General features: G+C 36.0%; 1 protein-coding gene across 2 annotated transcripts in view; it reads right to left on the minus strand.

The window, feature by feature from the left end:
* Window positions 1-7298: 7298 nt before the first annotated feature.
* Window positions 7299-16110, minus strand: part of spata17 (spermatogenesis associated 17) — a 41513-nt gene continuing 32701 nt past the window's right edge. The window contains exon 10 of one of the 2 annotated variants that reach the window (XM_082142616.1): window positions 7299-7434. In XM_082142616.1, the coding sequence (XP_081998742.1) occupies window positions 7354-7434 (81 nt within the window). In that variant the 3' untranslated portion in view covers window positions 7299-7353. Of the gene's footprint in view, window positions 7435-14886; window positions 15303-16110 lie in introns of those variants that run through there. The other variant, XM_082142617.1, reaches the window with a different exon arrangement.

Raw genomic sequence — 16110 nt, forward strand, 5'->3', positions numbered from 1 at the left:
GGAGATTTGTGTCTTTTAATTTTGCAGATTGCTGTGCGTTACTCTCAAATGAGATGCATTTGCATGAAGGCTGCGAACAGTTTGCCAGGTTTTGGAAAGATGGATGGTTTATAATTTTTTTTCAAATTTTAATATATCAATATTAATGGATAACAAATATATATAAAAACGTTATTACAACAGTTAGTTGCTGTTCCAAGACTGCTTATCGCCACCTACTGGTGTAACGATGTAACTTGTACTTGAAAAGTACTTGAAATCAGCTTGAAAGTACTCAAGACATACCTGCAGTATACGAGCAATACAATGGTTTTCACTAGCCATGTGAAGTGGTCATTGGCTGTTTTTCTCAGCAAAGAAAAGCTAATATAAATAAATTAAGTACATTTCACTACCATGACATCCAAATGATATTTTCACCCATAGAATTGCAGATTCGTACAGTAGGAGAAAAGGCTGAGTCGTTTTCTGTTCGGGTGGTTCTCAGTATTGGTCATAGAAGCGTGTGGAGTCCCTGCGGGAGCGTCTCTCTGTACCTCTCCATAGTCCTGCTGTCTGCTCAGGTTAGTCTCTGACAGCTGGGCTGATTGATTCTCTGAGCGGAGCCAGGCAGGAGCACAGCCCTCACGGTGAGCTGTACCTGTCCACCCTGCCAGAGCCCGGGGTCACCATCCAGGGCCTGGGGTCAGTTGGTGTGGGCCACAGCTGACACGTCCCTCCATTGCCCATTAGCATCATCTTTATTTCTTGTTATGTCAGGGCAACCACCTCAGCCAACTCATGCATCCTGACCATTAGTAATCCGCCGCTGTCAAGCCTGGATAACAGTGGCAGGCAGACAGTTCCTCAAATAGATACAATAGATGGTCAGTTTCTCAAGTCTGGTGCTTTGTGTGTGATCATATGGGTTTCAAAAGTCTTTCTTTCTTTGTTTTTCTCTCCCTATCTCTTCTTAAAGGCATGTCAGCACATCCTATCTATCAATAATGCCTTGTCACTCAGATGGCTGACAATTGCCAGAGGTACAAACCTGTCAATACGTCTGTTTAAGACAGACACCTGTCTCTTTGTGATGCAGTGGGCAGAACAAATGCTTGTCAATACCTCTTCTGATCGGTATTCATCATCGCCTTGGCTGTTGGATTCCATTTGTATCCCGATTTGGTGTGTGGAGATTTCTATGTGTTTGGACTTCAAAGTACAAACAAAAGGGCTTTTTGTATGTGTCCTAAAGAGACAGAAATGTACCAGCTAATCCATGCCTGATAACATCACTGATGACAACATTATGTAGTTAATCTTAGTCAGTGTATTTTGGAGAACCATCATATTCAGCTCAAAGCTATGGTGCGCGAGCACATGCCATCTGTGAAACCAGCATTTTCACGCCACTTGGCCCAAGGGGTGTCATGGATCTCTTTTATTTTAAAGGGTATCAGTGGCAGTCCTGATTAACTTGGTACCGATTGAAAAATAAAAACAAAACAAAAAACTTTCACATAATAGTAAATGCTTTTTATTTTTATTTTTTTTATAATAAATAATACAATTAATTAAACATTTAAATTATATTTAATAATAACAATAATTTCTATAACATGAATAAAGCCTTTAATGTAATAATAAGAATAAAATAAAGAAGAGGAAGACATTTTTTTTCCCGTTCAAATTAAGTTAAAAAGAATGAATTTGTTTTTGCATAATAGTAAGGAGAATTGATGCATAAATGTGCTTAAAGCCAAACAACAAACAACAACAACATTTTAACAGCGTAAATGTTCTTCATATAATAGTAAATGCTACTCAAAATCAAAAAATTGCATTTTTATGTTTTACTTTTTGTTTTATTGAAATAAAAATAAATAATAATAATTGAAAAGCGTGTTTACCTGTTGGTGTTTGTTGGGCAGTGTGAAAATGACAGTCATGTTCTTCAGCATTTTAACACAATCACTTTCATTGAATGGAAAAGAGAAACGTTTGTGTCCAATGGGAAAAAGTCAAGCGAGTTTCGAGCATTATTGTGCAAAAAAAAAAAATCCGTAATGACTTTTATTAAGGGGCATATGACAGGTATCAGAAAATGATGCAAGTCGTTATTTTAAGGAGACATTTTTCTTTCTTTTCTTTCAAGAGACGTTATTTTTCTTTCTGGTTTATTTAGTTGTTTATATGTATATGCATATCTTACTGTGATTATATGTTCATTTGTATGTGAGCATTTATTATGCTTGTTTATTTTTCGCTTTTTTCCCTCCATTTAATTCTGTACCAATCTGATGCTTGTACTGTGCTTGAGATGCTTTTATTAATAAAAGAAAAAAGAAAAAGAAAATAATGCAAGTCTGATTCAAACTCTTATCACACACACTCTAAAGTGTTTCTGACTGCTAGGCCACAGCTCCAACTACAAATCATCATTAACCCAAAGATGCAACATTTCCATAACACAAATCAAGCTTAACCACGCTCTCGAGCTCCAATTGACCCAGCCAAACATCTGATCTAAGTTGAAACAGCACACAATCAAAACATGGATTGACAGCAGACCACAAACATCTGTTGCTGCTCGCAGCTGATGTTTTGAAATATATAAATCAATAGGATGATCAGTAAATCACACTCGGAACTGTCACAATATTATGCATTAGTCTGAGGGAAGTCAGAGGGGCCGAGGCTTTCGTTGAAGCAGCATGAAATGCCTGCTCGTATCTGCATGCGAAATGTAATTATGGAATCACCCAAGTGAGCTGGGCCACACATCTGCCACAGCATCTGGCGGGGCTCTCATCTCGAGTCGCCCGCTCCGTTCTGTACAATTCAAATTCCATGCCTACAAGCACATTAACGCAGATTACAAAGCGCTCAATCTCTACTTAAGGTTCATTCTCCGCTCAGGGGACAATAGAGGAGATTTGTGTCTTTTAATTTTGCAGATTGCGGTGCGTTACTCTCAAATGAGATGCATTTGCATGAAAGGCTGCGAACAGTTTGCCAGGTTTCGGAAAGATGGATGGAAGCCGATGTGTTACTGTAGGCGGCAACGCAGATTCTGGCATTTACCCGTGAATTGAAGCAGACACATTTTTTTCTGAATCTCAAATGCATGAAAGCTTGGTTAATTGCCGATCATTAGTTTAAACTTCAGGTTAATAAGATCACCGGTTTTGTAGGAGAGAAAAACATTAGACATCTTCCTCTCTCCATCTGCTAATCAGAACTTTTTATCCCTAAAAATCAAAAATGCTAAAATGTAATGCTAAAAAAAAAATGTTCAGGTCACATTTCACCCCCAAATCAAAATAAATAGTTATACTTTAAAAGTTTTTAAATCAGCATAAATTAAATTCAGTACAAAAAAATACAACCTACTCCGAAACTTTTCAAATTAAGCAATTTCTTTTTAATAATAATATATTGTCGATATTTTTATTCTTATTAAAAATAATTAAAATAACAATCATTTTATTTTTAATAATTTTATTTATAATAATACAATTTTATAATGCTTTTATTTGAATTATTTCACAAGGTAATACAGTGGTATTAGGCTCATAATGCAATAAATAAATTTGGTAAAATTTGTGTAAATAATGTCTTAATGTTATAAATAATGTCATAATGCAAAAACAAAATCTTAACCATCTTAAAATAGTCTTAATTAAAGTATAATCTCTTTCTTTCTTTTGCTTTTGGGGCAAAAATGTAACAGAGATTCACCCCTAAATGTATCTCATGCACTCAACTTTTGATACCTACACTTGAATTTCATGCTTGACTTTATCTTAAAATTGCGTCCCATTTGCATGCTGTGTATTATCAGGCTAATTACAAAGAAAAAGTAGGGGAGAGGCAGAGAGAGAGAGAGGGACTTTAAGTGAGTTGGTCGGGGTGAAAAGACAGGTAGGAGGCGAGCCAGCGCGGGCAGTGAGCCTGCAACTCTGACACGTCCTGCTGTGGCTCAGCAGTGAACTAAGACAGCCCATCACTTCACTGTCAGCACTCTGACCCCCCTCTCTCTCTCTCGCCCACTCCCCCGCACACACAAGCCATTGGCTTTGAGTCGGAGTAGAAGGACCCCCCACCCTCCGTGCCTGGACCCCCTCTCTTCTCTGTGAGTGATGGCCTGAATGATGACTCTGACCCTAAACCCTGGACCGACCCAGAGTCTCACACCAGCCTCACACAGTCATTCTCTCAGAGCCAGAAAGAATGAATGAATGATAGCTCATGTTCTTTAGAAAGAACTGCAGACAGTTTTACAGCATACGGTCATGATGAATATCACAAGTAATATATAAACAAGACATTTTTTGGTTAAAGGATTTGTTCACTTTAAAAGTATGTTTATTTGTTTTTCCAAGTCTTCTGAAGCCATCAAATCACGCATAGCACTTACAGTATGGTGCAGGTTTGACAAATATAGTTTTTAATATAAATTTAGTAAACAAAAACTAATCAGAAATAGTAATCTGACAAAACATTTTCTACAACCTAAACCTTGCCTTGTTATAAAAAGGTCAAATTATCGTATATTTTTGGAATAAGTCGGAAAGTAGAAAAACATATTTTCTTCCGTTTTGTTGCGTTCATTTGAGTGAAGCGGATTATCGAAAAAGAATAAACATTTAGGGCGGGGATTTGGTTTTATCCATTGGTTTGATTGGACAAATTATTCGTCACCAGAGAGAAGTTTAAATGTCATTAAACTGGAAGATCCACATTCTGAAAAAAAAATAAAAATATGACAAATAAATAAAAATTTTAAATTTAAAAAAAAAGAAACATATGCATGGATGAACTGAACTTTAAGAGTTTTTGACCTTGTATAAGTATACTTTAAGTTAGTTTTATTAAGTATACCTAATACTTTAGTCTAGATTCATGCATTCTGTGGCTGCTCATCTTGGCAGGTCACTTCTGAAAAATAGTTTTTTAATCTCAGAGTTTTTACCTAGTTATATAAAGGACAATAAATAAATAAAGTTCAATTATATTTTTAAGTATACAGTACTTACTAATATTAATGTTCTAGTAGTATAAGTGTACTATTTCAATACTAGGGACTAAATGAGCTTTTTAGTATAGTGTAACAGTAGTAAATGGTTAGTGCACTAGTTTACAACTATGTTTTTCATTTGTACAGCACCTATAGTACAAGTAAACATAAGTATACTGATAGTTTACTAGTTAAATACATGTAGCACATTTTTTAGTTAATGAAAGTACACTTATAAGTTTACTCTCGGTAAACTACAAAATTTGTAGTTTTATATGTATACTTGTAAGTTTAACTGAACAACATACATAGTTTACTATTAATATATTATTTTTACAATTTATACTTGAAATATACCTTTAACGGTACTTTAACTCTTTCCATGCCAGCGTTTAAAAAAAAAAAGTTGCCAGCCACCGCCAGCATTTTTGATAATTTTAACAAAATGTTTAATGTCTCCCTGAATATTTTGTTGTATGAATATCTGAAAATGCAAAATATCAAAAGAAAGAACAGAGCCTCTGCCTGAGTATAGGTATAGGCCAAATGTACTTTTCTGTCAGTTAAAGCAAATATACTTTTATTGATTTATTTTAAGTATATTTCTGAGAAGTACATAAAAAGTAGACTGAAAGTATACAGTCTCATTTTGTATTTTAAAAGAAGTATACTAATAGCACACTTGAATAAACTTATTTTTAGTAAGGGAAACAGTCCCAAGGGTCTGCAGGGGTCCTCTATAATGTAATGTCCTTTTTTTGTGACTTTTTTTTAGAACATTTTAAACTTTACCCACTTTTTTTTACCCGAATTCGAATTCAGAACTTAAAAATCGATATCATAGAAAAGGCATATTACAGTTAATGTATTTATTTAAAAAAATTATGTAAAAAAAAAAAAAAATCCAAACAAGTAGTTTACTAAAAAAATCATATTTCATATCTATTTCACCCTTCTGGCCAGGGAAAAAGTTTTCCCAGAGACAGGGTTATGAAGAAAAGGCTTTTTCATATTTTCCCTGTCTCTACTCATTAGCAAGCTTTACCGCTCTTCTTCATTCTTTCCCTCCTCAGTGGCGTATACTCTCTTTTGCATATGGCTTCACTCTGTGAAGAGGACGTCCCGCCGTCAGCGTGCCTCATTCTCTTTGGTGCATGTTGGCTGGGCTCCACGGTGGAGTTGAAGCCAAGACATGTCTAGATAGCCCATCAAAAAACACTCTATGTGAGCCCACGCTCACAGATCTGGTGCTTCTGTGAACTTCATTACTGAAAGTCTCATTATCTAATAAAAGAATGCCAAATTAGATGTATTTACAGGTCAAGAAAATAAAGAAGAATGCCTTTGAAACTCTGTTTTTAGCCAGGTGCTACATCATAATCTGAGTGAAAGCTTTTCCAAAAGCCATCACCAAGGCCAACTTTTGAGTCCTTCTACGAGCGTGATAGCTCTGGGATGTTTTTTATGCCCACATGTCCGGTAGCTATAAGCAGGGTGTTGCTTTTCCACCGAGGGGTCAGACTTAGCGTTAAAACAGGGAGTGATCAGATCAGCCAACTAGGGCTTTTTCTAATCGCCCTGATGGAAAAGCGTCGTTTTTTCGGAAGCAGGAGTCAGCAGCAGGGTGAGTTATTGTGAAGTGATGGACTACCTCAGACCAGGAGCAATCAAAGAGATAGCCCTCGCATCTTCAAATTACTGCTGCCCATGTCTCAGATTCATCATCAGGGTGCTGGTGGCGATGCCGGCCAGGAGGCTTTGTACAGTTGCAGTACAGGGGCTTTGTACACACACACACACACACACACACACACAATAGAACAAAGCACTCAGAGAATTATTTGTGGAAATGAAACCTCTGTAGCAGACGACTGGATCAGTGCCTTCACCTTTTCCCACTCACTGAAATTAAATGACATTTATTTTCTGTGGCAACAATGCTTGGGAAATGTTTCAAAACGGCTGATTCCGGGAGCGATGCGATGAGGTGGCTGCCTACTCGGCCTGTGTGCGTTGATTGATGGAAGTGATGTAAGAATCCGCGTGTGACATCGGTAAGTGCGTAAACTAATGGAGGAATTTCATTAGTCTCTTTTCCAGAATCAAAATCGTTGCTGTTAAAGAATTTTTTTCATCAACACAGCGGATATTAAGTGCAAAAAGCAATTGTGCGTAATACAAATAGCATGTAATTATGCTAAGAGGACGAGACGTTTTTATTCTGAATGCGGCACCAAATGTTTTCTTCACCCCATCTCACCTTCGTACTTTCTGAACCAGACAAACAAATGATGCATAATTGGATATTTCATTTAATGTATTTATTGATTCTGTCTGTTTTCCACTCGGCTATCTCATACAATATTACCAGCGTTGGAGTACAGTCGTCCAAACTTGTCAAAGACGTGGCAGGTGGTGAAGACGGTCTTGAAGGGCTGAAATGATAAGCACATTGATTGGATGTCAGCAGTTTGAAAAAAAAAGAAAAAGTTTTACACTCAACAGAGATGGTGCAATTATTAGTTTTTCCATTTAGCTCCCACACACACACACACACACACACACACACACACACACACACACACACACACACACACACACACACACACACACACACACACACACACACACACACACACACACACACACACACACACACACACACACACACACACACACACACACACACACACACACACACACACACACACAAAATAATAATACACATGCTTCCAAAGGAAAATGTTATTGGAATAACATTTTGGGTCAGATTACTTTACTTTTATTCAGCAAGGATACATTAAATTGATCAAAAGTGACAGTAAAGACATTACAAATGTTACAAACGGTTTCTATTTCAAATAAATGCTGTTCTTTTGAATGTTTTATTCATCAAAGAAGAAACAAATCTAGTATGGTTTCCACAAAAATGATTCTTGACCTACAAATCAGCATTTTAGAAGGATCATGTGACACTGAAGACTGGAGCAATGATGCTGAAAATTCAGCTTTGTCATCACAGAAATAAAATTACATTTTAAAATAAGACAGAAAACAGCTCATTTAAATTGTAATGGTATTTGACAATATTACTATTTTTATTGTATTTTCATCAAAGAAATGCAGCCTTGGTGAGCCAAAGAGACTTCTTTAAAAAACAAAAGTCAAAACTTTTTAATGGTAGTGTAAATAACAAATACATGTATATATTAAAATATCCCTAGAGAGATATTAAAATGAGAGATAACGATAACAATTTATAATTTTATAAGGATAGAATAGCTGAGATAATGTATTTTGTTAGGAAAATTAGGTGAATTCATACGTTAGGTGAGTTCATATTGAAATCTGACTTTTGATGGCAGATTGTCTTTACAAATCTTAGCAGCACTATTTGAGACATAATTGAGATCTATCCTGAAATTCTAGAGTAGACATGTCAGATTACTAAACTCCCAGAAGAAAAATGTGCAAATTAGTCTCAATTTGTTCTCAATTGAATCTTTTTGCCATCTATGAGAAAAAGTGAGATATTCAAGAGATCCCATATGTGATTTTTCTTTCTTATAGGCTCATATAAGATTTTAAATGTGAGTTTTTAGCTCGAGACGTGGCCTGGCGAGTAGTGCTCATGCTCCAACGACGAGCATATGTGAGTAAATCGCATCCAAATCATCCATTTATCCATCCATTTTCCAAACCATTTGTCCAATGTAGGGTGGCAGGGATGCTAGAGTCTGGACGGATGGCCAATCAATCACAAGTACGCAAGTCATTTTATTTCCAAAAACATTAGCGCCAAGTAAGTGAATTCTGTTATAACGTTTTACAGTGTAAAAGTTTATTCAGTTCATCAACAGTGCACTAACTGTCACTACAAGTATTTTACAATGACTAGCAAAAGCTAATATGATTGTATCTCCACTCCACAAAAACAAACACTATGAAAATCTCTCTTCCCCGATGCCTGGATGACCACGCCATCCTCACAGTAGTTGCTGTGACTAGCAATGGCTCTTCATCACTGCTATAACACATTCTCCCAGTCATCCAGTTAATGATGAATACACGAGCCACAACAAATCCTGCCCTCTTTTTCGCAGCACTGCACAAAAGATCTGCGTCAGATATTTTTAGTTGGACTGGATTCAGCTTTTGCTAGTGGCCTAGTTGCTGCAGCAGCTACACAGGCTGTCTCGGAGCATCTCTCAGAGCAAATTGGCTCTCAGTGACCCCCCCTAGAGGCTGACCTGGTCTAAAACACGCAACCTGAATCTCCACAGCCGCTTAATGCAAGAGCCAGTGAGAAGCACTGCTGTGTTGGAATGAAAATAACAGACTGGAGTAAGAATGGGAAGAGGAAAGGGAGGTTAGAAGGAAGGAAGGCGATTTAATTATATATTTCATTTTTTTAAGACTAAAAAAAGCCGAAGTTGAGCAAGGACAAACTAATGTCATAGACTGGGGCGCTGACTGTTTCCCTCTGGCAGGCATGCATGTGATCCTTCTGTCAGTCAGCGTACGCCACCATGACAATCATCTGTGTGTCATGGCCTCGGGAAACGCTGCAGCTAGCTGTCCTTGTAAACAGCACTCCACACTAACTCTAACAACTGCACAAGAAACGCAAAAGGACATCATCTCCAAAGTGGAAAACAGAGTAATTCACATCGTTCACTACACAACAAAAATTAAACTTCAGAAATTAGATTATTGCAAAAACTTTGATTTCTGTCCCACAACAAGGCTCAGTTTGTAGACGCATAATTAATGACTAATGACTGATGTTTGTTGGTGTCGGTAGCTGCGTACGAGCTGAACTACAACGGCTTTAAGGTTTAAAACATGGTGATAATAAGGATCTTACAGTAACCTGTTATTTTATCGTTGATTAAAAAGTATTGAGTGTTTCAGAATTCTAGCATCTATTTATAAACCAACCTATTTCTTTTAACATTAACAAATGGCCTTAATTGGAATCAGCGAGACACATTTCTAAAGTGCCCTCAGTCCTTCTGAATATATAAAATGAATCTCTCCTCTAGCTGATGTTCTTATTTGTCACGTCAACCTGTTCTCTTAAAATAGCTATAACCCATGTTCTTTGTTATCTTTCACCTCAGAGTGTGTTTCATTTAATAGCTACATAACAGCAGTGGAACAACAGCGGACTTCAGATAAGCACTCAGGGCACTTAGACACTTTTTAGCCCATGGAACCCATATTTTAACCAAGCATTTGTTGCCTCTCTCGCCAACATTACCCAATAAAAACAGACAAGGGATAAAAAAATATGAGATTGATTTATTTGCTCCAATGTTCTTCGGAATGAAGCTTTTCTATTTTTTCCCCCCACAACTGAAACCAATTAGCACAGCTAGCACTTGTAGTGCAGAAGGTAGGTCAGCCTGGAGTAATAAAAAAGTATTGACTTTTCTCTGACTGTAAGCAGGCTGAAAGGGGTGCCGCGGCCTTGTCGTACATGAAAAGAGCTCCATTAATTTCACTTATTTCAAGAAGGGCCCCTGTCAAGTCCTAATGCGTCCAATGCACTTTTCGCATTCATACACGCTGACATCTTAGCTGGGCCTCAGCCGAAATGAGTTTACATTATTTTAGCTAGTGAGAAGTTGACGGCGTAATTCCCACTGCACAGCTCTATACAGGCCAGTAGGGAAATGGCAGAGGACTCTTTCATACGTGGCTACTCCTGATCAGGCCCGGCGCCACGAGGGGGCAAAAAGGGGCATTGTCCCTCAGATCTGATTTGTGCCCCCTCAGTTACAATTTGTCCCCCCTCCACCCTCAAAACCCTTTGATGCGTACGATCACACCGGTGTGATTAGAACATTCAGTGCATCACATGATCAACTGCTAAATTCAAATGTGCTTTTGCGCTTCGGCTGGCGCTGAGCCAGAGATGCACACGTTCAGTGGTTTTCATATATCTCAACTACGTTTTCAACCAGTATTTTAGGTTTCAGACATTTAAATAGTATTTACAGTAAATTGAGTACTAGCAAAAAACAAAAACAAAACATTTATAATTTGCTAAATACACACTGATGTCTATGGAAGCGGCAATAATAATCCTTTCAATTATAATTTGACATTGTGTTTTATTCATATGAGATAATTATACATATCACTTACTATAAGGGTCACTTTATTCTTCTACTAGTTCACCAGCCACTTACTTTTATGTATTTTGCGAGAAATAGATGAATTTGTGAGATGTAAATCAGACAGATCCGATTCTCTGAATTGTGGTGCAAACTAACGTGATGGCAATGGTCCCTTCAAGATTTATGAAGGCCCCTCTCCCCCCACTTCATGTGTCCTGGTGCCGGCTCTGATCTGAGGGGAGCTGCATGCACCCTTTGCATTTCTGACTGCTCAAAAGCACATAATAGTATTTGTTGTTGCATGTGGACTGACAACATTTTTGTTAACAAGTAAAACGCTATTCAATTTTAATACGAGTTAGAGTTATATACAAATGGAAAAAACATTTTTTTTGAAAAATGCTCTAGGATTTTAAAAGAGCTTGTGTTCTCAAAAGCACATTTGGTATACGGTTATACGCTAAAAATAGTCTAAAACACCAATCAAAAATTTAATCAGTCTACGGTAAAACAAAATCACTATTGTAATCAGCCAAATTTTGACAGTGCATAATCATTTCACTTGAAGCGAACATATCCGAAATGTACATCTAATTCATGGAAAGATTAAATAATAACCTCATTAATTACAATGATTATTACATTTAAAAATAATAACACAAGTAACAACATGCCACTTGAGGCCAATTCTGGGGGGTCATCTTACCCCAGGGGTCTAATTTTATCTCTAATAATTACTTAATAAAAACTATACAAATCTAAAAACATTAATGTGTCCACAAATCCTTCATTAACAAATAGACACAGAAAAATGTCATAGATCACTATTTTCCAGAGACACAAAATTAGATAAATTATTACATATATATTTTTATTGGATTTCACTTTAACATCTTCCAGAGTGGATGTAAGTACTAATTAAGGCATGCACAAATTTTATCAGTGAAACTCATATTTTATTTAGTGGATAATCACTGTGCTTTATCAACAGAATGCATTATCTAAATCCCTAATGTCATCTTCATTCTCTCTTCAGAATGCTGTAGAATATGACAATTAAGTCAGTGAAAATCATAAATTTGATATAATCAAGCTATTTCAGGTGACATGACCCCAGTGTGACTCTCAATCAACTAACACACACAGACAATTTCAGTAAGATTAACTGACAATACCAGAATGATGCATTTTTTGCGCAGTTACGCAATGTTGTGAGGCTAAAGTAATCCTTCTGTGTCTATTGAAGAGACCTAGTGCATGCCATCTAAATGAGATTCCTGCTTAGTTATTACCTGCAACAGTCTCATATAATTGGCACGTGAACACAAATCCCTGTCCTTGGAAGCTTACGTACAGTAATTCTGATTTCATTAATTCAATCACACTGTGAAGAGAAAAATAACTTCCATTCATGCTATGCAAAAAATCCAATAGCTTTCAAGTAGCTGCACGAGCCACAGCACAGATGAAATTCAGAAGGGTCTGTTTTCATTGTCAGAATGACAGAGGAAACCAGTTTATATTTGAATAAACATGCATAAAGAAAAGCACAGATGGAGAAGACTGTGTAAAGGAAATGGGGGTTAGAGGTACTGTGGAGTCATTTTATCTCACTCTGCCCTACAATACAATGTTTATTTGCACTGTGCATTTACTTTAAGTTTAAGTGTAAAAATTACACAAAAATGAGAGCCAGAGGTGTGCTCATTTAGTTTGTTTTGTCTGGAGGCAGATCAGGCAGTGATTCCACAAACTAAATATATATATATAAATATATATTATATTTATTTTATTATATATATTTTTTAAATAAAAATACTAATAATTATAACAAAATATGAAATCATTACAATGCACAATTCGTAACTTTTAGAGTCATCCAAAATTGACTGTTAATAAATTTGCTGCTGACGGATGGTATGAATTTTCTAAATGTTTAAGTCAAAGGCCATTTCAAATCAGTTTGCAACACATATTTATTTACTATTTATATGAATGACGATAAAAAAAGGAAATGCTGACATAATAGAAGAAGGTGTAAAGTTAATTGATACATATGTAAGAAAAAAGTGAGAGGCATGTCAGGCGAATTGTTTATTACGTGGCAAATGAAGGGGCCGAGGGATTTTATATCCCTATAAAATGGATATAGTGAATCACCCAGAGGCTCTTGGTCACTAATGTAGTCCGGTCTGGGATATGAGCATATGTGTGTGTGTGTATGTGTGTGTGTGCATAATAGAAACACTCACATGCCATTTTCTATCCTGGAGTCAAAGTAGGTTGTCCTACTTTTATATCACTTATTTATTGCTCATTATGAATATCATTCGCATTTAAACACACCTCATATATCACACATATCATGGTGATGCATTATTCTGCCAGTGATTAACAAGAGCAGCCACTAACAAAGCATCATTTTAGGCTAAATATTCCAGTTGCCTACAACAATAATTAAAAAAAAAAACCTGCTCCAGTTGCGCTTAGAGGCGATATTCAAGGGGGGACAATGGAGATGGGGGTCTAGCAGAGGAAAAAGCAATTACTGAAGCAACATTAGAATAGAAGAGAGAGAAAATAAATGTATGCCTGTGTTGGTATTCTGGCGCTAAGATATATCAGTTTGAAAAGATGATTGATGAAAGTCTAATGTAAGGCGATGGAGAGGCTTTTGCACCGAGGCAATGCCACCGCCAGCACTTTATTAGCCACCGTAATTAGCCCTGGTGGTTCAATTTGTTAGAATTGGTGGTGATGATGCAAAAATCAGATCGCAGGGCTGGCTAGTCAGGGGCCAGCGTACACCCTGATGAAGGGTCATTCTTGTCAAGGGGCTATTAACTAATGCACTAATTACAGAGGAGAGGGAACAGCGCGGCACCCGTGCCTCTCTGTCTGTCCGCATCACTTCTGATCCACAACTACTGGGCTGACAACACACCGCTGTGGACCGTCACTTCATATCTGAAAGAGCTCAAATCATCGTAATGCCGCCTTTCACTGATTCCTTTTAAGGGTGTTTTTTCAACTATAAGCACATTGTAGACATTCATAAATTAAACTCTCTTAAAAATGGAAACACTTTGTTTGTTGTTGCTCAGACTAGTGTATTTTATCATACCAGTGTATTTTATCATACCAGTGTATTTACTGTACATGCATCAGAGAAATTTTCTGCAAGTTTTTTTCCTGAACCATCATGAATAAATGTAATTTCCTGCTCAAACTGCCATTCATTTTTGAAGTGGAAATTACATTTTTAAGAATTTTAAGTAATAAAATAGCTCACTGCCTTAAATAGCTATATTTTATCCTAAATACAATTAAATAATATTTTCATACTTTCTACAAATTAATTTCCTGATTCAGAAATGTCGCAAAATAAAAATTCTATATTTGCAGGGACTTGCTTGATACTTGCTCTTCACTGAATTCATTGCAAGTACACTCAACTTTTGATAAAAACTTTTAAAAACTATTATAACAAACTATTGTTGGAAATGACAAGTGAGGAACAGCCATATATATATATATGGCTTCACACAATAAATTTTTAAAAAGTTTTACAATTCACTCTTTTTGATTATCAGCTTAATTTAATATATTTATTGGCTACATTTTAAGATTTTAAGATTCAAAGTCTAGGTCTGGGACAAGTCTGAATCAATAATAATAATAATAATAATAATAAACCATTTAAAGGAAGAAAAAAAGACAGAATGTAATATATATATATATATATATATATATATATATATATATATAACAAAAAAGAGAGAAAAAAGTAAAAAAATAAATCTGTTGTGAAGTGCCTTTAAGTTGAATAAACAGCCTTAAATGGAGGAGAAAAAAAGACAAAAGGACAGACAATGCAAAGGTTTAATGTCTCTAACCATAACCAGTTAAGTTCACTTAGTTCAGGAAAACTTTTGTTTTTAATGGACTTCATTGTTCAAAGGGAAAAAAAAATAGACCTCAAAAGGGTTTTATAAAAAGGACCTAGATTCAAATATCAGAGGTAAAGTTCATTAGTTATGTATCTGAGCATGTCTGAAGCCTCTGTAATTCTTCCTGCATCACTTCCTTTTATCTCCACAATTGAGATAAATCACCAAGCACTGCTTTCAGGTTAAGACATGTTAATCTGGGAAATAACACATCTCAAGGTGTGGGTCCTATGAGGGGTGGGATGAACAAATGAATGGAGAAGAAAGGAAAAAGAGAATGGGTATAATTAAATCAGAGATGCACTTGGAAATTACCATATCCATCATTATCTTCATGCGAGTCAATGCAAGGGAAAAAAAGCGAGGGGCTTAGGAGATTTATTAAAAAAAATGGTTTGTCTGCAACGTATTTCTCATTGGTAACCGTCAAAGGTAGGCAAACGTGGAACATTTATCAAGCCACAGACAAATGACACTGGGTTACTAGTTAGACAGTGTAATAAGTGCCATCTAATTTCCTCTTTAGAATCAATTTATGTTTCAAAGCTTGGGATCGTCATCAAGGGACAAAGCTTTTCCTGTGAGAAACTAGTTTAAATTTCTTTTTCACATAACGTACACTGAATTTTTTAAAGACTTTTTCAAGATTTATGCATTTCATTTAATAGTAAAATTACATCAAATTGAGTTGAATGATCCTTAAATATTCTAATTGAATAATCTTTACATATTTTATAAGGATTATTATATATATATATATATATATAAGGAGTGTACCTTAGCAAAACTACTTTATTTATACCTTTTCCACATTATGTTTTCATGGGGAAATATCTGAATATGAACAGTGTCATATTCCTATGTTTATTTTTTTTAAATGTTAAAATGTTTTACATTAAAAACTTAGTAATGAGAATTTACTCAATGGGAGACAGTATTTTGTTATACAAGACAGAGATACATATTCCAATTGGGGTTTGCATAAATCTAATATCCGAATCAAACCCATCGAGAGTACCGTCATCTTAACATACAT

Source organism: Leuciscus leuciscus (genome assembly GCF_965113295.1).
Source record: "Leuciscus leuciscus genome assembly, chromosome: 17".
Classification (NCBI taxonomy): Eukaryota; Metazoa; Chordata; class Actinopteri; order Cypriniformes; family Leuciscidae; genus Leuciscus; species Leuciscus leuciscus.